This window comes from Candoia aspera, chromosome 8 (assembly GCF_035149785.1).
Source record: "Candoia aspera isolate rCanAsp1 chromosome 8, rCanAsp1.hap2, whole genome shotgun sequence".
In the NCBI taxonomy this organism is placed as follows: domain Eukaryota; kingdom Metazoa; phylum Chordata; class Lepidosauria; order Squamata; family Boidae; genus Candoia; species Candoia aspera.
In genome coordinates, this window is record NC_086160.1 from 78,546,868 (window position 1) to 78,567,756 (window position 20,889).

Genomic DNA, 20,889 nt, shown 5'->3' on the forward strand with positions numbered 1-20,889 from the left:
CTCCCTTGCAGTAGGACAGCTGCTGAATTGCCAGCTGGGGAACTGGGGGGTATCAAGCCCTCTTGCCTGCTGCTGTGCTGTTGGTACCATCCAGGTCTGCCTCTTGCCTAGTGGGAGGCAGCTGCCGCCTATGCGATCTGGTTGTTCTTCTGTCCTGGGTACCGTTCGGAGGACCCACTGGCCTCGTTGCTCAGGGTGTCACCTGAAGCAAGGCATTGGGTAAGTGGGAACTGTTTTGGCACAAGAGCCCCTGAAGCCCCCACTCCCAGCCACCTGCACTGTGCAGCTCTGTCTGCATCCCCCCTGCCCTGGGCCCCATGGTACCTATGTGGCAGCGATGCACCCAGATCCGGTGTCCATCGTACTTGCAGTTGCATTTCATGGCGTTGTTAGTGAAATCGCTCTCTGCAACTTCGTATCTGGGGTTGATCACCACCTGGGGGGCAGAAGGTGAGGTGGGAGGGGCACTGCATCCAAGGCAAGTGAAGGCGAGGACCACAGGGTTGGGGGTTGCTGCTGCTGCATGTGAATAACTGGCCGACTGTGGGGCTGGTGGGGCTCCCCCCCCATTTGTCGACCCGCCATTTCTCTGAGCCACAGGATGGAAGGACCAGTTTCTGGATGCCCAGTTCTGCATTTTTCTCTGCTGGCCCACATGGGGATCTCTGCCCTATGTCTGGCATGGTGGCCAAGGCCTTGTGTGCTTGAGGCTGCCTCTGTTTAACCTCCAGTGCACAGATTCCTGATGCTGCTGGCTGAAACCACCAAAGGCTGCTCCTGCCCCCTCCCACAGCCCCTTGCCCCTCACCTGCAGGATATAGTTCCCAGCCTTGACATCGGTGATATCAATCCACTGGCAGTCGATGTCGTGCCTGTAGAGGTCCCAGCAGCCCACCGTGATGCCCTGCTCTCCAAAGTTGGCACACTCGTAGCGCTTGCCCACCTCTGCCCAAAGGAGGGAGGGAGAGAAGGCAAGCTGGTGTGACAGGTGGGAAAGGCCTTGCTGGCAGACCTGGGGGTGGCATGGCTTGGGCAGCGGCCTGGCCCCCTGCCCTCCCCACCCAGGGCTACCCACCTTCCTCGCATTCTGTGTCCTCCAGGCAGAAGCTGGCTTTGTGCCCTTCAGCCACCCTGGTTCCATTGGGCGTCAGGAGGTCGTAGTGGGTGAAGATGTCCATGCTGTGGTAGTGTCTGAAACAGGAGGGGGCACACAGCATGAGCACTCCTGGGCTAGCGGGGAGGAGCAGTGAGGGTCCCCATTGCTTTCTCCTGGCCTGTCTACCAAGCTGACCGGGCCACCACTGCCCCTCTTTGCCCTTACCCGTGGCACTCATGCCAGACCCAGGAGTGGCGTCCCGCCTTGGGGCGGAAGTCGGCCCGGCCATTGTTGTGGATCTGAGAGGAGAAGCGCAGGAGACGGCGGTGCCCGTAAGGCCAGTTGGCGTCGCGGGCGCTGCTGGACAGGCAGTTCTCCTCTGCAGCGCAGTAGAGCATGTGCAAAGGGCGGTCCTCGATGTACGCTGTCTCTTGCACCAGTGCTGCGTGGAGCAGCAGATCTGAGGCAGCTGTGAGGAGGGAAGGAGCCAGGTGCTGCCCGGGGGACCAAGGGAGTCCCCCAGGAGGCCAGCGGTGCCTCGCTAGTGGGGTGGGGTGGGGTGGGGTGGGGTGGGAGGATCTGGCCAGAAGGGCCCTGGACCTCTGTCCCTGAAGGAGCCCCCTGCCCACCCACAAGAGAGGGCTGTGGGGAGAGTTTGTGCCTGTGGTGCCCGGGCTCTGGCCAGGCCAGAAAATTGGGGCATGGCCCCTGGAGAGTCCCCAGACCCAAACCTCCTTACTCTCGGAGCAGATGACACCTGCAGCAAAGCGGGTCCCCGTCCTCCGGCAGGAAACTCTGCTGTCGTGCTGGCAGTGGCGCAGCGTCATCTCATGCCCGGCACACTTCACCCCGCTCAGCACCATTTCCGTCACATTGCTGGCATCCCAGTACCAGGTTTCCTTGGGGGGAGGGAGTGGGACACTCGACCACTGAGCCAGCCCGTCCAGAGGCGGGAGCACTGCCGGGTGGCTGTGCGCTTGCTGGCTGCTGCCCACTTGGGGGACTGGCCTTCTAGCTCTCTGGTGGAAGTGCCTGTGCCCCAGCAGCCCCCTCTCCCTGGGCCTCCAGGGTAGAAGAGCTGTGGCAGAGCAGGCCTGAACCCCGGTATCTGCTTTCCAGCATGACCCAATGCCCCATGGGAAGCCTGCCTTCATTTCCAGCCTTGGATGGCCTTCCCCTTCCTTTCTGTCTCATCCCTCTGGGCACCTCTCCCACTGCCCTGCCTTGGCTTGTGGCGGGGAGTCCCTCCAATTAATTTGACGTTATGGGAACAATTGCCCCCCCCCCGCCCTGCCATCTCCTTCAGGCCAGTTGCTGCTGCCCACCCATGCATGGCATAGCCTGGGCCCACTGGTGATGCATGGCATAGCCCTGGCCTCTAGGGTGGTCCAGCCTGCACTGGAAACAGAGAGACCCCCACACACCACTTGCCCCTCCAAGTTGGTTCAGCTGCCAACTATGCAGATTAGTGGAAACATCCTGTGGGATATCAATGTGCGGCCCCTGCCTCTCCCCTGGGCTGGGCCCTGTCTTCCCCCATTGAGATGCCCAGGCAGGGTAGCAGGTCACCTGCCCCTGCCAGCGGGCAAGCTTGACCTCAGCAGCAGAGCAGAAGTGGCATACTTGCAAACCGTGGTTGGCATAGCCCAGGCCCAGCTGGCGGCAAGCCACCATGGCTTCGAGGGTCCCCCAGCCTTCTCCGCAAATCAGCCCCCACTGGCGGGCACGGTGGCTCCTGGGTCCCACAGCCACTTCAACTCGCCCCTCAAAACGGCTTCGGCCCCCGCTCAGGCGGATCTGTGGAGAAGGGGTGGGGGGAGATCAGAGGCCTGAGCCGGGGATGTGGTGGCAGCCCAGGGAGACTGTGCACTGCTGCCCCTCCAGCTGGCCGGGGGTGGGAGGCCCTTTCTCTGGCTTCCCCAAGCTGTACCCCAGGCACCCCCATTCACCCCCTTTGTAACTTCCTCTCTCAAGTCTGCCAGAGACTTCCTTTGGGGGGTGTAGGGGAGGGGTGGGGGAGGAAGGGCAGACCCCCAGTGCATATCCAACATCTTCCCTGTCCCTGGACCCGGCCCCTGCTTCCCAGAAAGCCAGAGGGTGGGAGTGGGTTTGGATGGCACAGGGGCACCAGAGTTGGGCCCTGGTCCAAATGGGGGGGGGGGGAGAGCAATGGAAGGGGTTCTCCAGCAAGTGCCCTGCAGAGCTGGAAGTGGGGAGAATTCCTGGGATGCTTCTGGGGAGAGATTACTCATGGACAAATGGCAATCATGCTTTGGAAAGGGGGGAGAAAAGGGGACCAGCAAAGGTGGCCCCTTTCAAGGAAGAGGCCCTCAAGCAGGACTGCTGCGGGCTGCTGGCAGTACAACCTAAAGGCAGGGACAGGGTGAGGGGTGGGGCGGGCACTCAGGCAAGCTTGCCCACACAAGGCACTCCCCCTCCCTCCCTTCCAAGAAGCCTGGCCGTGGGCCCCCAGGGGCAGAGAAAGGCTTGCCCCACTTTGGGGCTGTGGGGGAGGGGCTCCTGGCTCTGGGGCTATCCCCAAGAACCTTGGCTGGGCTGCTTGCACCCCTCCCTGCCCCACCCTGCTCCCTGCTGTCCAGCCAACCGAGGTTTCATAGGCCATATAAGGGATGTTGCAGCGGACTCCCGCATCCTCTGAGTGCTTGCAATCCTGCCGGGTGACGTTCCTGCGGGGGCAGCTCCAGAGTGACTTCTCAGAGCCCAGGCACTGCACCTCGCTCAGGTGGATCTGGCCCATTCCTGCCAGGAGATGGGGAATTAACAGCGCCTGCCTCCCAGCTGAGCACACACACGCAGACCCCGCGTGGCTGCTATGTCTTGGCTCCTCAGCAGGGGCCACTCAGAAGGCTTTTGAGGCACAAAGGAGAAGCCCCCCCCCCAGTCCCCTCCAGCAGCAGTGCTGACACCCCCAGCGCACTGGAGAAGCCATGCCTCGGAATAAGCCCAGGGCTGCAGGTGGCACAAGAGGACCTGGCTGATGTCCCCCTCACCTTGGCCCATGCGTGCTCCTGTCAGGGCTTCCTTGGCACTACCAAAGCCCAGCTCACGGCAGACGACACTGGCCGACAGCAGGCTCCAGTGATCATCGCAGATGGTGCCCCATTCACCATTCTTCAGCACCTCAACCCGGCCCTCGCCAGCCTTGGCCCCCCCTTTCAGCCGGACCCGCAGCTGTGGGGAAGCACAGGGAGACTCGGCTTCAGGGGGCTTCTGTGCCCAGCCCGCCCTCTCTAGAGGCACCCCTGCAGTTCCTGGATGCCTGCCCCCCCCCTTTGCTCACCTGTCCCTGCTGCTGATGCTGCTGATGCCCCCGCCTCTTTTTCTGGGCATTCCCTGCAGCAAAAAGGGGGCCTGACACACAGCTCACCACCACTGGCATGCCACCCTTGCAGGCCCCAGTGACATTGCTCTTGTAGAACTTGAGAGAGCAGGTGGAAAGATGCACCTCATGCCCGACACAAGCAACCGAATGCAGGAGGTAGTGATGCTGCTGGCGCTGCAGGTACAACCTGGAAGGAGAGCACACAGATCCCTTGGGAGCTGTGCAGGAGCCTCATGGGCCATGGACAAGCCCTTTGGGCTCCTCTGGCCACAGGGCTCAGCCAGCCCAGCCACTGCCCCTCAGCCACTCTGGGTGCACCAGGAACACTGGGTGCAGGCTGGAGAACTGCTGCTGGTCTCCCATAACAGGCCTGGGCCCCTTCAGCAGCTGGGCAAATACCTGCTTGAACCCGGGAACCGCTCACCTGCCCAGCCTCAGTTGCCTACAGGCGCCCCACAGACCTCCCCACAACTTCCTTTCTGGGAGCAAGGCTCAGCAACGCCAGGAAAGCTGAAAACCACAGTAGCGGAAGCTGCTCCCCAGCAAGCACTCTGGCACCAGCGGCTGGGAATACTTTGGGCCAAGGGTCAGTCTGGCCGTGCGCAGAGCAGCACGGCCAGACTGGGGTGGGCCAGCATGAGAGATGCAAGTGAAGCTCAAGGCACGACTCTGCTTGCAGGCCACAAGGCTGCCCTTGACACCCAGGACACGCTTTGGCGGGCTCTGACAGCGGCGCTGCTTCCAAATGGGCTGCTCAGCCGCTCACGAGTCTTGATAGCTCAGAGTGGGGCAAAGGGCCGTTCTCTTTGGTCCTTTGCACCCGGTCGCCACAAATGGCTGCCACCAGAGAAGCAGCCCTTGTGCAATCCATGTGGCTTCCATTGCCTCGCTTTCTGAGGGGGAAGAGGCAGAAGATGGAACAGCATCATCATCCGTGTGTGGCTGGCAGAAGGCTGCCTTGGTTGGATCTGGGCCTGCTCTTCGCACCCTGCCTGACTGGCAAAGAAGCACTTTCTTCTCGAAGCAGACGGTATCCAAGGAGGGCCCTTGTCCGCGCCAGTGAGTCACTGCTCAAACTTCCCTGGGCAAGACAGAGCACACTGGGCGCTCTGTCTGTAGGCGGCTGCCCAATGCCAGGCTCGGGGACTCCCACCTCCTTCTGAGCACACTCCTCCCCCCGCCCTGCCCAGAGGGAAAGGCCTCCCACGTGTGCCTGTCCGCAAAGGTTCTGGAATCAGGACGAGGATGGAGGCACCTCTTCAGGCTGTTTCGTTAATGGCAGAAGCTTTTCTTGGCAGCCTAATGCTGCAGCTTACAAAAGCTTCTGCCTTTTAATAAAATTATCTACTGGTTCCTTGTTGAGGAATGCCTGCTTTACCGATGACCCATAGTTAAGAACGGAGCCCATAGTAGCAAAATTTGAGTTAAATACACCATGGATCAAGTTAATTACACAATACTACTTATACAGTGTTATACAATAATACTGTTCCAGCTTACATACAAATTCAACTTAAGGACAGGCCTTGGGAACAGAACTCATTCTTAAACTGGGGACCACCGTGGTCAGAAAAGGGGCTACCAGATGCCTCCAGATTTTTGGCTACTGTAGACTAACCCGGCTCTCTTCCTATAAGGGGTCTTGGTGCCCCAGCTAGGAAGCCCCTTCTCACAGCCTGTTTTTCAGAAGTGCCAAGGCTGCTTTTCAGCCCAGGGACTCTCTGGGTGGTTCTTGGCTGGGCACCTTACAGCAGAAAAGACCGTGGTGCCCATCAGGGACACTGGCACCACCTGTTACTTCAAAGGTTTATTAAGTGAATTAATCATCACCAGACACTTAACTGCAAAGCCCTACACTTAGCCCCTCCCGGAGCCAGTTGACCTCACGGGGGTAGGACCAAATGCCAACCATCACCCCCATCGGGTGCCTTCTGGTTCTGGGAACAAGGGGCTCTGCTTGGTGTCTGCTCCCAGGGAACTGACAATCCAGAGAGGAGATGGGCTGCCCTTAGTGGGGTGATGGAGCAAGGGTGGAGAGTCCACTGTATGGGAGGCTTTAAGTAGGATTTTTGCCGAGTGGCAGGTTGGACTGGATGGCATCAAGGGCCCATCCCCGTTCTGTGATGCTAGGCCTTTGCTCAGCCCACTGCGTCAGGAGGACCATTTCCAGTTCAGGTCTCATGGGCCAAAAAGGGTGACCTGGGTGCTCCAAATAGGTTTGAAGTTCTAGACACTGCTGAGAAAATGCCTGATGAACTATGGCAAGAAGTTAAATCACTTATCATTGGCACAGCAGATGATTACATACGACCCAAGAAGGCAAAGAAAAGGTGTAGATGGCTCTCAGGGAATACCATCCGAACAGCCGAGAGGAGAAAGGCAGCTAAAGCAGTGGGCAATCATGAAGAAGTAAGAAGACTGAATGCTGATTTCCAAAGGGCAGCAAGGAGAGAGAGTGAAGTTTACAGGGAGAAGTGTTGCAAACAATTAGAGGAAGATTATACAAAAGGACACACTAGGAATGCTTTTGCACTAATCAAAAAGATCCAGGCACCGTTCAAGGCTCGCAAAGGTATCATCAAGGATAAGCAAGGGAAAGAATTGTCTGACCAACAAGGTATCAAGAATAGATGGCGAGAATCTGCGGAAGAGCTGTATGCTACTAGTATAGAGGAGCAACATCGAAGAGAGGAGAATAAGGAAACAGAATTAGAACCAGCCATCCTTGATGAAGAAGTCAAGTGGGCAGTGAACCAACTGCCAGACAAGAAGGCCCCAGGAGTTGACAACATCCCTGCAGAATTGCTAAGGCCAGTACCAACTGCAGTTATCAGAGCTTTGTGCCAGAAAATTTGGGAAACCAACACATGGCCACATAACTGGAAACAATCAGTGTTTATTCCATTGCCAAAAAAAGGGGGATTCAAAGGAGTGTTCCAACTACCACACTGTTGTTCTCATATCTCATGCTAGCAAAATTCTACTGAAAATCATACAACACCACCTGGCTCCAGTCATTGAAAGGGAACTGCCAGATGTCCAAGCTGGTTTCAGACAGGGATGTGGAACCCGTGATCACATTGCAAATGTACGATGGATAATGGGAAAATGTCACAAATTTCAAAAGAACATTTATATGTGCTTCATTGACCACAGGAAAGCTTTTGATTGTGTTGACCATGACAAACTATGGAGCGCCCTAGCAGACTTTGGGGTGCCACTACTTTTGGCGAAGTTGGTAAAATCACTGTATGTAAATCAGGAAGCCACTGTACAAACTCAATATGGAGACACTGATTGGTTCAAGATCAAGAAAGATATGCGACAAGGTTGCACTCTGTCACCTTTCTTATTCAACTTGTACGCTGAAGTGATCATCAGGAAACTGGAGCTAGACGAATCAAAAATTGGGGTAAAAATTGGCGGAAGAAACATCAATAACTTTCAATATGTGGATGATAAAACCCTCCTCTCAGAAACCCAGGAAAGCCTAAAGCACCTACTCATGAGACTCAAAGAAGAAAGCGAGAAGTTTGGCCTCTTCCTGGATATCAGAAAGACCAAACTCATGACAACTGCAAGGAATGGAAACATCACAATAGTAATTGGTGAAGGGGTGGAATGCGTGGAAGAATTCACCTTTTTAGGATCACTGGTCAATCAAAATGGCGAATGCAGCCAAGAAATTAAACGCTGAATCATGCTGGGTCGCACAGCAACGATGAGTATGAGTCAGCTTGACAACTAAGTGTAGACTAGTCCGCGCTATCGTGTTCCCCATAACTACATATGGCTGTGAAAGTTGGACAATGAAAAAGTTGGATAGAAGGAAAATTGATTCGTTGAACTATGGTGTTGGAGGAGGCTCTTGCGCATCCCTTGGACTGCAAAGATAACAAATAAAGACGTGTTGAAGCGCATAAAACCGGTTGTGTCACTAGAAGGAAAAATAACAAAACTTAGTTACTTTGGTCATGTCTTGAGATCAACATCGTTGGAGAAAGACGTTATGCTTGGAATGGTCAGTAGCAAAAGACAAGGAGGATGCCAAAAAACACACTGGTTGGATGTAATCAAAGCAGGCACAGGCCAAAATATAAAGCAACTGAAAGAAGCTGTACAAGATCGGAAATCATGGAGAGAGCTGGCTTATGGAATCACCAAGGGTCGGATACGACTGAATGGGTAATTCGATTTGGGTGCTCCTGGCCCCGAAGGAGCAGAGGTGCCCAGGGCATTCCCTTCTGTCCTGGGTCCCCTCGCAAGGGTCTTGGCCAGGGCCCTTTGCTCTCCAGATGCACACCGTTCAGTGGGTGCAGAAAGGCAGAAAGCGCAGCGGAGCCACCAAGGTGTGTGAAGAACCTTGTGCCCACAAATCCAGAAGCCTGCTGGGGTGCCCAGGCTTCTGGAGGAGGGCACCAGGGTGCTGTGGGGATGAGGCTTGCCCTTGCCAGGCTGGGCCCACCGTGTCTCAACCCCATCTGGGAAGGGCTGGGAGGCTGTGGGTGGCCAGGGCAGCCAGGCACACGACCCGTACTCTGGCTGGGCCGGGCTTCCTCTTTTGACCTGCCTGGAGAAGGGAAGGCAACAGCCCCTTCCTGGGTGGGGGGGCACTGCCCTCATCCCAGGGACCCAGGCAGCCCCTCCCTCTCTCCAGATCTGCCCTTCCCCCCAGCCTCAGCTGGACCCAAAGGGAAAGGGACCTTCAGGAGGACAGCCCCACTGAAACACGCTGGCATTTCCCCCAAGCCCTCCCTCCGCCTGTCCTCCCAGGGGCTGGTCAGTGCTATTAAATGGAGGCTGAGGGGAAGGGGCAGTGCTGGAAGACCAAATGGGCCACCCCTGCTTCTGTCACTGACTGGCAGTCCCACGGCAATGGGTGGGATTTGTCAAGTCCTTGTCTCCCCGGGAGCTCAGAGCGAGGGGCGTGACCCCCCCACCCTTCTCCTGTAAGGCAGGTTGCTGTGTGGCAGGGGAGCAGCTCAGGGTCACCAGTGTGGAAAGGTCTCCCCTGCAGAGAACAGGGAAGGGGGACCCAGTGTCTTTTGGAGGTTCCCACGCTCCCCCCACCCCTGCCCGAATCAAGCCGAGCAAGGAGCCCCAGTGACTTCCCCCCCCACTCACTTGTAAAAGCTGCGGTTGGCCTTCCTCTCGGCAGGAAAGCCCAGCATCCCGCAGACCACGCGGCTTTCCTGGCTGCCCCAGTTCTCATCGCAGATCTGGGCCCAGCTGTTCTTGTGGCCGACTTCCACAATGCCCTCTGTGACAGGCATCGGGCGCTTGGCCTGAGACACCACTGGGCGCAGCCGCAGCTCCTCCACCTGGTTCTGCTCTGCCTAGAGAGGGGGAGAAGACATCACCCGACTGGCACCCTCCACCCCAGCCAGGCCGGCCCCAGGCTCCTCCTAGGAGTAGCCTGCTGGCCTCTCCCAGCCAGAGCGTCTAGACAGGAAGCTTTCTGCCAGGGCAGACCACAAGCTCCTTGGGCCCGCTGGGGAGGGGGGCTTCAGAGAGAGGCAAGCCAGGGGAGCCTCCAGGGAGAAATTGCCCCCTCCCCAATAAGCAAGCAGCCCTTCAGTGTACTTCATGGCCCTCGGCTCAAGAAACACACACTCTCTCTCTTACTCCACCCCCCCCCCCAAATTATTAAGGAGCAACTACACTTAGAGGGTGGAGAATGAACTATCTGCCAACAGACTGGATATAAGGAAAGAGGATATGGAAGCTGCCTGGAATAGAGGAAAATGAATGACATTACATAAGCCACAAAAGTGTGTAGAGTTACACAAGGAGAAGGATAAAAATGGATGCTAGATAGAATTAAGATCTGAAAGAGATGATACATGGGGGAAATGCACTCAAGACAGTGATTTCTGGAAGAGGGAAAGAAAATAAGTTTGACATTAATACTTGGAAAGATAGAACAAATAATAAGCAGGCCATTTGGAGGTGTTTGAAAGAAATTCCATGTCTACTAAAAGTAGGTCATGTGTGATCAATCCCATCTCCTTCTTTGACAAAGTAAGAAGTGGAAAGGGGGAATGCTATAGAAATAATTTACCTTGATTTCAGCAAAGCTTTTGAGAGCCAGTTTGGTCTATCAGTTAAGGTTCTGGGCTAGAAACCAGGAGTCTGTGAGTTCTAGTCCTGCCTTAGGCATGAAAGCCGTCTGGGTGACCTTGGGCCGGTCACCTTCTCTCAGCCCATCTCGGTGCAATGTAGACTAGCTTCCTCGTGGTGCACCCTGCTCAACGTGACTTGTCATGGCTAAATAGTCTACACATCTGGCTGCTGGACCTCACAAGGATGTCCCAGCAAGATAAAGCAGCATGAACACTGAACTGCTATGCCATACAATTAAAAAAAAAGTAAAGCTTTTGACAAGATTCCATGTGACATTTTAGTCAAGAACTCTTAAACTAGGTTGGATGGCACTATAGTAAGCTGGGCCTACAACTGGTTGGCCGATTTCACTTAGGATTAATGGCTCAAGTTGGGGATGAATAAATAGTGGGGACTTACAGGGGTCTGTCTTTGGGCCAGTATTGTTGAACATTTGCATCAATGACTTGAATTGATGAGCCAATGCAAAGCAGCACTGCAATCTAATTTGGGCAGGCTAGAAAAGTGGGCTGAGAGAAAGATGTCCTTCAGCAGGGAGAAATGTTAACTATTACATTTAGGGTGGAGAAATATAGGGCACACATATTGGATGGGGGTTCATGGTTTGGGAACACTACATCTGAGAAGGACTTGTGGGGGGTGGTCACCGACGACAAGCTGAACATAAGCCAGCAGTGTGAGACAGCCGTTAAGGGCTAACACAGTCCTGGGCTGCATCAGAATCAGCAGCATCTCAAAGACTTGCAAGGTCATTATTGTTCTCTGCTCAGCACTGGGGAGCTCACACCAAAAGTCCTGCGTATGATTCTGGGTACCGCATTTTCAGCAGGTGGTTGACAGGTCACCACAGGTTCACTGATGATATGGACACCCGGGGACATGTCCTGTGAAGTCAGACTGAAGGAACGTGGAATGCGTACTCTGAAGGAAGAAAAAACCCTGAGGGGAGACAGGATAGCTCTGCTAAAGGGGAGATGGCAGAGAACTATGTTCCATGGCCATAGAAACTAAGGTAAGAAATAACAGCATCAGTTGCAGCTACCTAGATTTCATTTAAATATAAAGAAAAATGTCCCAATGATAAAACCTGTAGAACTATGGATAATCTACCTATGGAGGTTGTGGTTTCTCCATTTCTGAGATATTTAAGAAGAGGTGGTCCATGGATGGTTTAAATGGTTTTTCCTGCACAGTGCAAAAGGTTGGGTTGGATTAGAGAAGGTAATGTCTGCTGGGAGACATGATTTATTTATTTATTTATTAATCAAATTTATCACCGCCCATCTCCCAAAAGGGACTGTCTTCAAGCATCTGAAGGGCTGCCAGGTAGAAGATAGGAGACAATTGGCCTGTCTTCTGGAGGTTTTCCAGAAGACAGGGCAAAAACAAGAGGTTGAATTACAAGAAAGTAGATTTTGGGTGGGCATAAGGATGAATTTCCTAAGGGAACGAGTTGCTCAACTACAGAACAGACTTCCTCAGGAGTTGGTGGGCCCTCTTTCATTGCAGATGCTTAAACAAAGGCTGGATGGGGATGCTGTAAGAATGCTGTAGCGCTGGGCACAGAGCGTCATCGGAGGCCTTCTTTCTAGCCGAGGCTGGCATAGCAGCTGCGGTCCTGCAGGGATCAAGATCCCTGAAACATACAGTAGAATGCCAGGGTTGGAAAGGGCCTGGGATGTTAGCTAGTCCATCTGCCTGCCCAGCACCACCACATCCCTGCAGCATCCCCATCCAGTCTTTGTTTAAACATCTGCAGTGTTTGAACAAAGCCAGGCCCACTTTTCAAGATACACCCCTCTTCCATTGGAGGGTGTGCTGCACCATCCACAACAGGCCGACTGCTCTGTCCTGGGCCCAAGAGCCGCCTGTCCAGAGCAGCTCCGCCATCTGCACTTAACCTCAGTTTGACGGTCCTGCTGGGGAGGGTCTCTTCCGAGAGGTCTGGAGGGCATCAGCAAGAGGGGCTCGCTTGGCCTCAGACTCAACCTAATCATGACCCTTTCACATACCACACCTTTGGGGACCACGCTGCCCGAAGGACCGCCTCAGCCGGCTGCCCGGCAGGATCAGCACCCACGTGAACAGGTTGAGAGAGGACAGGAGCCTCCGGTTGTTGGCCTCTGGCCATGGCTTCCTCCTGCAGGCCTCTGAAAGGCCTTCAAGGGCTGAAGTGGGTTGCCGCATCCCTGAAACGGTTTGCAGCAACTGCAGACGCGATGCTGTTGCTCTAACTGAGCTCTGCTCTGCGTGGCCCGATGTTCATTATGTCTTCCCTATGAGTCTTGCTTTCAGCGGCGTCCCCTCTTGGGGGTGTTCCTTCCCTTCCAGCTCACCTCAATTACGTTGGAGTCAACAAAGCCGGCAATGCGCTCATCCTTGCAGACAATGCCTGCGTCTTCCTCATGGGAGCAGTCGCTGTTGCCCCAGCCCCGCGATGGGCACTCCACAATGCTCTTCTCATTGCCCCCACAGTTCACGTTGTCCAGCCAGATGCGCCCTGCGAGGTGACACCAGAGAACCCAGGACTGGACACGCTGCCTGGGAGTCAGAAGCACCTGGAGCTGACGAGCCAGGCCTTTGGGGACTCCGTTGCACAGGGGAGGTGCTTTGCACATGCTTAAAGGCATGCTCGTCCCTTCAGGTGAGGCTTTCAGTATGCTTCAGGGCTGAGCCTGGAGTCTGAGGGAAGGGGCCTTCCCTATTCTGTAACAACACAACGTACCCAGCCCCAGGGCCTAGGATCAGGCAGGTCTGCCCTAGATGGGCCCACCCTACATCCCTGTTATTTCCTTGCCCTAGTCCGGTGATGCTCACCAACACCTTTGCCGTATTTTGCACTGTGAGTCCAGCCTGTGGCAGCCACAAACCCCAGATGCCGGCAGAGGATGTGGGCATTGGCCAGTGTGAAGTCGTCGTCACAGATGGTGCCCCACTCTTGGTTGTAGAGAACCTCAATGCGCCCCTCGTTGTGCTTGCGGGGATAGCCAGCCAGGCGGAAGTGCAGGGTGGGCGACGGTGGGCTCTGCCTGGTGGGGGGCCTGGTGGGGGGCTGTGTGGGCGGCTGGGCCAGGCTCACCCACAGCCAGGGGCCACACAGGAAGCCCAGGAACGGCTGCTGAACAACGTGCATCTTCCTCGTGCCAGGGCCTGCGTGGGGTGGAAAGTGAGTGTCCGCTGCTGGTTGAGAAGAAGGACCACCTGCCTGGTCCCTTTTGGTCTCGCCCTCCATGCAGCAGCATGTAGGTGCTCAGAGCCCTGGGGGTGGGTGCGCTCTGGCTGAGAGCCCCAACCCCTGAGGGTGCAGAAGGAACTAATCTGGCAAAGCCCGCAGGCAGACCTCCTCCTCCTCCTCCAAGCCTTCCCTGACAACCCCACTCCTGCCACTGCCCCTGCCCCCTCTTGGCCCCACCTCCCCTCGCTCTCTCCTGCCTTACCTGCCCCTCCCTCAGCTCAGCCCTGCGGTGATGCAACGGCAGGCCCAGGCCACAAGAGATCCCTGGCCAGAGGAGGTCCGTGGGGCACACAGCTTGGTGGGGCTGTTTGTGCTTGTGCAGCTCAAGCAACTTCCTTGGGGCCCTTCTTGTCAGGAAGGGCAACAGCTTCCCCAAGGAGCGGGGGGCTGGTGAGGTGGGAATAAGCTGAGGAGGGTGAAGTAGCAAGGCTGGGGGGCTACTCAGCTACCTGGACACCATTTCCTGCTATTGACTCATCTGCCTTCCTGCCTCCCACCTTCCTCCTTTTATTTTTGGGGACCAGTGGAGCCAAAGGAGGGAATGGTGAAATGGACTACATTGTGTTAAGGAAAGTTCCTGAAATTCATGACTCTTTTGCCATTTTGAAATATCCTTTTCTCTTTTACTCATGTCTCATCGCTCTGTAAAAATTTCCCTCCTGGGGGAGGCTGCAATGTGATTTGCGGGAGTGTGTGATGAACAGATGGTTGTGTTGGGGTGGCATGAAAAAAGGAAGGGGGTTGGAAGAAGCAAGGAGGCTTATATAATGCTAAATGTCCTCCAGCTGTCAATAAAAGGGAAAGCTGAGGTGGGGTGGGCAGGCGGCTGGAATTCTGACAGAGAGGGCAAATGCTGGATGAGACCTGACCCCCAGGGAGGCTGGCTGGTGACCAGGCCAAAGGGAAGCAGCCTGACCACACACCTGGAAATGCAGGCCATCTGACCCGTTGCCCTGAAAAGAGGCTTTGAAGCAGGGTACAGGTTACACTTTATGCCATGATGACTGGATCCTGCTGGTTGAAGCAGGAAGCAGCTCTTTTCATTTTCAGCACAAGCATGATGGCAGAAGACCGCCATAAGCTCCCTTACCCACTTGGAGTCTTGAGTGACACGGTCACACCCTCAGGCCACCTTGCCTGAGCCTGTGGTCCTGGGAATCTCCTGGATCACCCCTTGTATCAGGCCCTGTTCTGCCAGGGCTTCAAGGTCTGGGAACCTGCAGGTGCTGCACTCGATGCAGCCCTGCAGGCAAGGTGGGGTGATTTGGCCAGTCCCCTCCCCTCTGCTGCTGCTGCCCTTTTGCCTTCCTGCCCTGCTCCGCCTTTACCCTGTCAGTCAGCACCTGCTTCCCAGAGTCCCCATCTGACCTGCACCTTCCCTCACCTCCGGGGCTCTCTGGAGGTGTCTTTACTGGGGGGAGGGGGGGTTTCAGTTGCACAAGGTGGTGCAGAAGCAGTACTGGTCTGTGTTGCAGCAACCTGAAAACGAGTGACCTCTAACCGGCCTTGGGCATATTATTCCTTTGCCAGCTTCAGTTTTGTCAGGCCTGGGGGTCCTGGGGGACCGGAGACTTGTTTAGATGGCTCCAGTATTAAAAGTTATTAAAATTAAAAATATACAAACCCCAGGCAGAAGAGAGAGTGGATATGCTCTGCCTGGGGTTTGTATATTTTTAATTTTAATAACTTTTAATTTTTAAGGTTGGCTTTTTATATTTTTAAATGCTTCTTTTATATATGTGTTGTTTTTTACTTAATTATTGTACCCTGCCCAGAGTCACTTCCTGTGAGATGGGCGGCTATATAAAGTTGATTAATCATCAATCAATCAATCAATCAATATCCATCATCTTCTCCCAACTCTGTGGCCCAGTGCCTACTCCCTTTCTGTTCTCTGGCTCCACAAAGTCTGGCTAGCGGTGCTCAGGTATCTCCCTCGGTGAGTTTGGCTCTCTCTGCCCAGTGTTTACCCATTGCTCCCCTTATTAAGAAAGCCTCTAGACACACATCTAGGAACGGGGGCCGTCTTCCCATCGGTTCCATCAGATCAACTTGTGACATGCTCAGATAGCATGTCAGAAGAATGACAGACAAACCAAGGGGGAGTTCTGAAATTGTGGAATTGCCCTGTAATGTCAGAACCCCCCCCCCCCCAAATCATGCTACAGCTTTTAAGTAGTGCCACTTGCACAGCCACAAGTCCTGGGGGAAATTTAGTATGGAGCTGCAGTTTTGCTGGCCTTCCATTCTGACAGGAGGAGGTAGATTGCACTCGAGAGTAGGATGAGGAAATGGCTTAATGCCAAGCTGGGATTTAGAAAGGCTGGCATCCTATGCTTACAGGGCAGTCACTGGGGGCTCAGCTGCCAATTTACAAGTTGAGATGAAAGAGCTTCTGCCTCTTGGAAGAGCCAGCAGGGGGCGACAATACACCTTCCTCACAGAACCTCTCTGCACAGCCACTGAAGAATGTTGGAAAACTGGCAAGGTCCCAGAAGACATCCCCACCTTCAAACAGGGGAAGAAGAAGAAGAAAGGGGACTATAGACCTGGTAGCTTGATTCCTGGTAGAAGATTCCAAAAGATCTAGATAGGATTGAGCAGGACACTGAAATGAATATGCTGGAATTTAACAGGGAGAAATATAAAGTCCAGGACATGAAAAATGAAAGTCACAAGTATTGGGCTGGGGAGACTTGACTTGGCAAAAGTATATATAAAGGGATCTGGTGTCCCCAAGTTGAGCATAATCCAGCAATGTGGTACAGCTGCTAAAAAGGCAAATGCTGTCTTAAGGTGCATTGACAGGACAAGGGATGGTTCCCCTCTGTGCTGCCCTGGCCAGACCCCATTTGCAGTCCTTGGCACCACGGTTCAAAAAGGAGAATGACACAGCAGGGCCAGTTGAGAGGAGGGCTACCAAGACTGTGATGGGCCTAATGAGGAAGTGGGTAAGTTGCATGTATAGAAAAGAGGCCAGAGCAGAGATATGATAGCCACCTTCAGACTCTTAAAGGGCTGCCATGTGGAGGAGGGGGTGGACTGATGCTTGATTGGCCCTGAGGACAGGAGTGGAATTAGTGGATAAAACTACAAGGAGGTTCTGGCTAAACATCAGAATGTCCTGATGGCAGGAGCTGTCATCTAGTGGGCCAGGCCGTCACACAAAGTGGTCATTTTCCCTTCACTGGAGGTCTTCAGCAGTGGCTGGTTGGTAATCAGAGATGCTCTAATGCATCTGGCACTGAAAGACAGTTGGACTAGATGACTTCTACAGTCTCTTCCAACTCTATGATTCCAGGGAAATTACTGGCACTTGGCCTAGATGGCAAGACTCATCCACAAGTCAGAAAGGGATCCTATTTTCTGACACAAAATCAGCCTCTCTACAAGAGAACTGGAAATTAAGCAGAGCACTACACAGGCACACAGGAGTTTCCACAACCCTTTCCTATCTCATGTATGTCAGAGAAAAGCAGCCTTACAGGAAGATTAGAGGCCCAACCCAGTTCAAGAAGGAGAAATCCGAAAGGGCTGCATAGCAGGATGGGACCAAAATCCCCTCGCCCAGGCTGCACAACGGCCAAGCCTACTCTTCGGGAGGGGACAGGCTCCAGTCAGGGAGAGCCAACATGGTCTTTGTCTGCCTGCACTAACCCCACCCTGCACTACCTGGATTTTTGCCCCGGTCAGTAGCTTTCGGTTCTTCCCCACTCACTCCCATCTGAGACACAGTTGGGGAAGTCTATGCTGCTATCATCATCATCAGCAGCAGCAGCAGCAGCAGCAGCAGCAGCAGGGTTGTGCTGCTGTTTGGCGGGGTGGCAGTGCTGGCCTCTGGCCTTGAGCAGCGAGACGTCATCTGCCACAGGGAAACCAAGCCCAGCCTTGGAGCCCTTAGGAAGAGAACTAGACCCCATCGCCCAAGATAATCCTGCTGACGCTGGGCACCCTCCAGCCACAGCATTTCCAAAGCCCCCCCAAAAGAACCAAAGGGTGGGGAGGGAGGCAGGGGTCCCCCCCCCCCAGCAGAATGACTCCAGCATCCGGGCCTTTCTCACCTGCAGCATGACACCCAGCAGGCTCAGGAAACGGGGCTCCTCCCTCCCCACTCTCCCTCTCCGTGGAAAATGAGAGACGGGGCGGGGGCCTGGCGGGGGCCTCATCAGCCGTCCTGTTCAACCGTGTGGTTCGCTGCTCTCGCTTGCCATGGGGTTGGGAGGGTGCGCAAAAGGGGCGCTTCGGGCGAGGAGGGTGGCTGCTGCTGTTGACCCCACCGCTCCTTTCTTAAAGCCCTGTCGCTGGCCGGCCCGGGAACGTCCTGGATGCTTTCGCTCAGCCAGCGGGGCCTTGGCCGGAGCCGCCCCGGGCTCTCCCAACGGACCCAGCTTGCCGGGCGCCCGCAAGGAGGCAGTGGCAGCCTTGCTACTGAGCAGGAACCTCCCCACTCGGAGGCAGTCTATCTCTGAGGCTCACCGCGAGCGGGGCTAACTTTACGTTCCGCGTGAGACTTTCGGAGAGGGGGCTTGACCTGTTCTGCAGCCCAGCGCTCCGCCTCCAAGCCCCCTTCCCCCTCGGGCGAGCGGCAAAGCTCGGAGGGGAAGTGCCGTCGGACTCTCTCCGCCTCCCATCTTCGAGCAGGCAGCGCCCGAAAGCCTTCCCTGGCCGCCCGCTCCCGCGTCGCTTGCGGAACAGGACAGGGAGCCCTGCTCGCGACCCCCACCGGGCCTCCTGCCGCCTCCGCGACGGAGCTTCTCGCCGAGCCGCAGCAAGGCGGAGGCACCGCCGCTCGCTCCCCGGCCTCTGTCGCCGAGCCTGCCCGGCAGCCGAGAACCCGAAGACGCGCCCGCCGCCCGGCGCCACAAGCCCGCTTTATCCCGGAGAGAGGCCGACTTCTTCCCCTCCCCGCCGCGCCTCAAGGAGCCTCCCTCGGCTGACCTGCTCCGTCCAGCCGCTCCGTCCGCCGCTCGCAGGCCAGAGACTAAGGGCCGCCCCGGCCGGCCTCTTCGTCACCCCGCCCCCGTCCTGACGGGGCCTTGGCCGGGGGCGTCCTGAGAGCGGCGGGTCCAGCGCAGGGCGGAACGGAGTGGGATGCCTTTCGGACGCGGCGGGACTTTCCGACCGCGGCCGGCCCCGAGCGCGGGAGCGCGGCCGGGGCAGCCAGGAGGGAGTTAGGGAGCGGCGGGAATTGGGGCGGAGGGTCCCGCGAGGGCGGCCTCTTACCCCGCCGCGACGGACTTGCCTTTTCGCCGCGAGCTGCCCTGCAGCGGAGGGGCGGGCCGGCGCTCCTGCCCACCCCCTGCACGGCATCCCTGGAGTCTGCGCTTGAGGGCTTCCCAGAGCCGTTACTTGCTCCCAACCCGGAAACTTCCCGAAAGCTTGTGGGGGGGTTCCCTCTGAGGGTCCCAGGGAAAGGCATTGTACAAAGGGTAAGCAAGGTGGGCCGCTGGGCTTGGCCCTCCTTCCCACGGCCCAGAGACAGCCTGCAGCTCCCACTACAGCTGATGGATTGCAGGAAGACTGGCCTGCAGGGCCAAAGCACTGGTTTCCGCTGCAGGCGTGTCCGCAGTGGTGGGCAACCCACAGCCCTCAGCCTGATTCTAAGCCCTCTCCAGGCCCCAAGAGGACCAGAGATGCGTCTGGTCCTTTGCTGAAACAACCAGCCACGTGGCCTCTTCAGCAGGATCACAGAACCTGTGGCCAACCGAACCTCTCCAAATGTTGGCATCAAAAAGGGAAAATATTATGTATTGAGATGGCATTGATACACTTGATTACCTTTGGCAGAGCTGGGATGGTGGTGGTGCCACCATCCTGGTCCTCCTTGATCTTGCAACAGCTTCCAATGCCATCGACCTTGGTATCCTCTGGGACAGCTGTGGGAAGCAGAGGCCCAGCATCAGGATGGTTCTCCTCTTTTCTCTGTAGCCAGTTCCACCTGGTGTTGGCTGGAGGGGAGAGGCTGAGCCTGAAGCCCATGATTTGTGGGGTGCCTCTGGGCTAACCCATCAGTTAGGGGTCAGGTAACATCAGGACGCGGATGATACTCAGGACTACAGATCAACCCTGGCCAAGAGATGCTGTCAAAGGACTGTCCTGTGCCAGGAGGCTGCAGGGCCCGAATTGGGAGGAACAGGCTCAGGCTGAGCCCTAGCAAGACCAAATGGCTGGAAGGTGGTGGTGGTGGGGAGGTCGATCTTCTGGTGTTGTGGACCCCCATCCTTGGCCCTGCATGGGGTGCACAGCCTCATTCGGGACCAGTGTGCACTCTGGGAGTCTTCCTGAACTCTGCTTCTACTCAAGGAACAAGTAACTGCTGTGGCCCTGGAGGCCTTTGCATGGATGCAGCTTGTGGATCTTCGGCATGAATGGAGAGGCCCTCCTTGTGATCACTCATGCCGATTTCCTTGTAGGTGGACTATTGCCAGCTGGCTTCCGGGTGCAATTTGAGCTACTAGTTATCAGCATAGAGAGCTTCATGGCCTAGGACCAAGCTATTGGAGGGACCCCCATCTCCCATGGTGTACGCCCATCCTGTGCACTCTGACAAAGCTGGCTTGCTTTGGCCCCATTGATCAAGCATTATCATCCAGTGAGACCCAGGAAGCAGGCCTCCTCTTGCCACCGCACCTGCCCTTTGGAGACCTGCATGCCCCTCACCTTGCCCACTTTCAAGCATCCTTTAAAAAACAGCCTTTTCCTCCAGGCCTTGGGCTAAGATGGGCCTCTTTGAACTGGAGATGAACCTTTGCATAGTGCAGGACTTGCTAGCCATCTCAGGAGAGCAGAAACCATCTCTTGTTAATCTCTGTACTAGTGAACTGATATAAATGCTGAAGAGCAATGAGAGCAATATGCATCCCTCCTTCCATCTCCTTCATCAGGGGGGCAAGCCCAAGGGCATCCTGCCTGCCCGCCTGTTCTTTCTAATTCCAAGGAAGGCACTATGATAAATGCCTTTAATCAAGCTGAATTAGGCTGTGTCTTGACCTCTGCAAGACCCCTAGGAAGAGCTCAACTGGGACAGATGCACACCCTCCCCAAGGTAGGTATCCCCTGCCCTCACTGGGGGAGCATGCTGTGTCCCCAGAG

The 20,889-nt window shown here is 55.7% G+C and overlaps 1 protein-coding gene across 1 annotated transcript; it reads right to left on the reverse strand.

The window, feature by feature from the left end:
- Nucleotides 1-32: 32 nt before the first annotated feature.
- Nucleotides 33-13,797, reverse strand: LOXL3 (lysyl oxidase like 3). Its single transcript, XM_063309879.1, has 13 exons — nucleotides 13,380-13,797; nucleotides 12,899-13,062; nucleotides 9,564-9,775; nucleotides 4,398-4,626; nucleotides 4,108-4,288; nucleotides 3,702-3,856; nucleotides 2,720-2,893; nucleotides 1,836-1,995; nucleotides 1,322-1,565; nucleotides 1,076-1,191; nucleotides 809-945; nucleotides 325-436; nucleotides 33-202 (listed from the first exon to the last, which is right to left on the reverse strand). The coding sequence occupies exons 1-13, from the start codon at nucleotides 13,792-13,794 to the stop codon at nucleotides 129-131; spliced, it is 2,373 nt and encodes a 790-aa protein (XP_063165949.1). The 5' UTR covers nucleotides 13,795-13,797; the 3' UTR covers nucleotides 33-128.
- Nucleotides 13,798-20,889: the final 7,092 nt, after the last annotated feature.

Bases quoted from the DNA above. Each gene is read 5' to 3' on its own strand.
- LOXL3 (XM_063309879.1), bottom strand. From the start codon at position 13,794: ATGGAGGGCGAGACCAAAAGGGACCAGGCAGGTGGTCCTTCTTCTCAA. The intron at 4,289-4,397 runs GTGAGCAAAGGG...GCTTCCCCACAG, and splicing joins AGCATCAGCAGCAGGGACAG to CTGCGGGTCCGGCTGAAAGG. The intron at 946-1,075 runs GTGGGTAGCCCT...TCCTTTGGGCAG, and splicing joins GGACACAGAATGCGAGGAAG to AGGTGGGCAAGCGCTACGAG.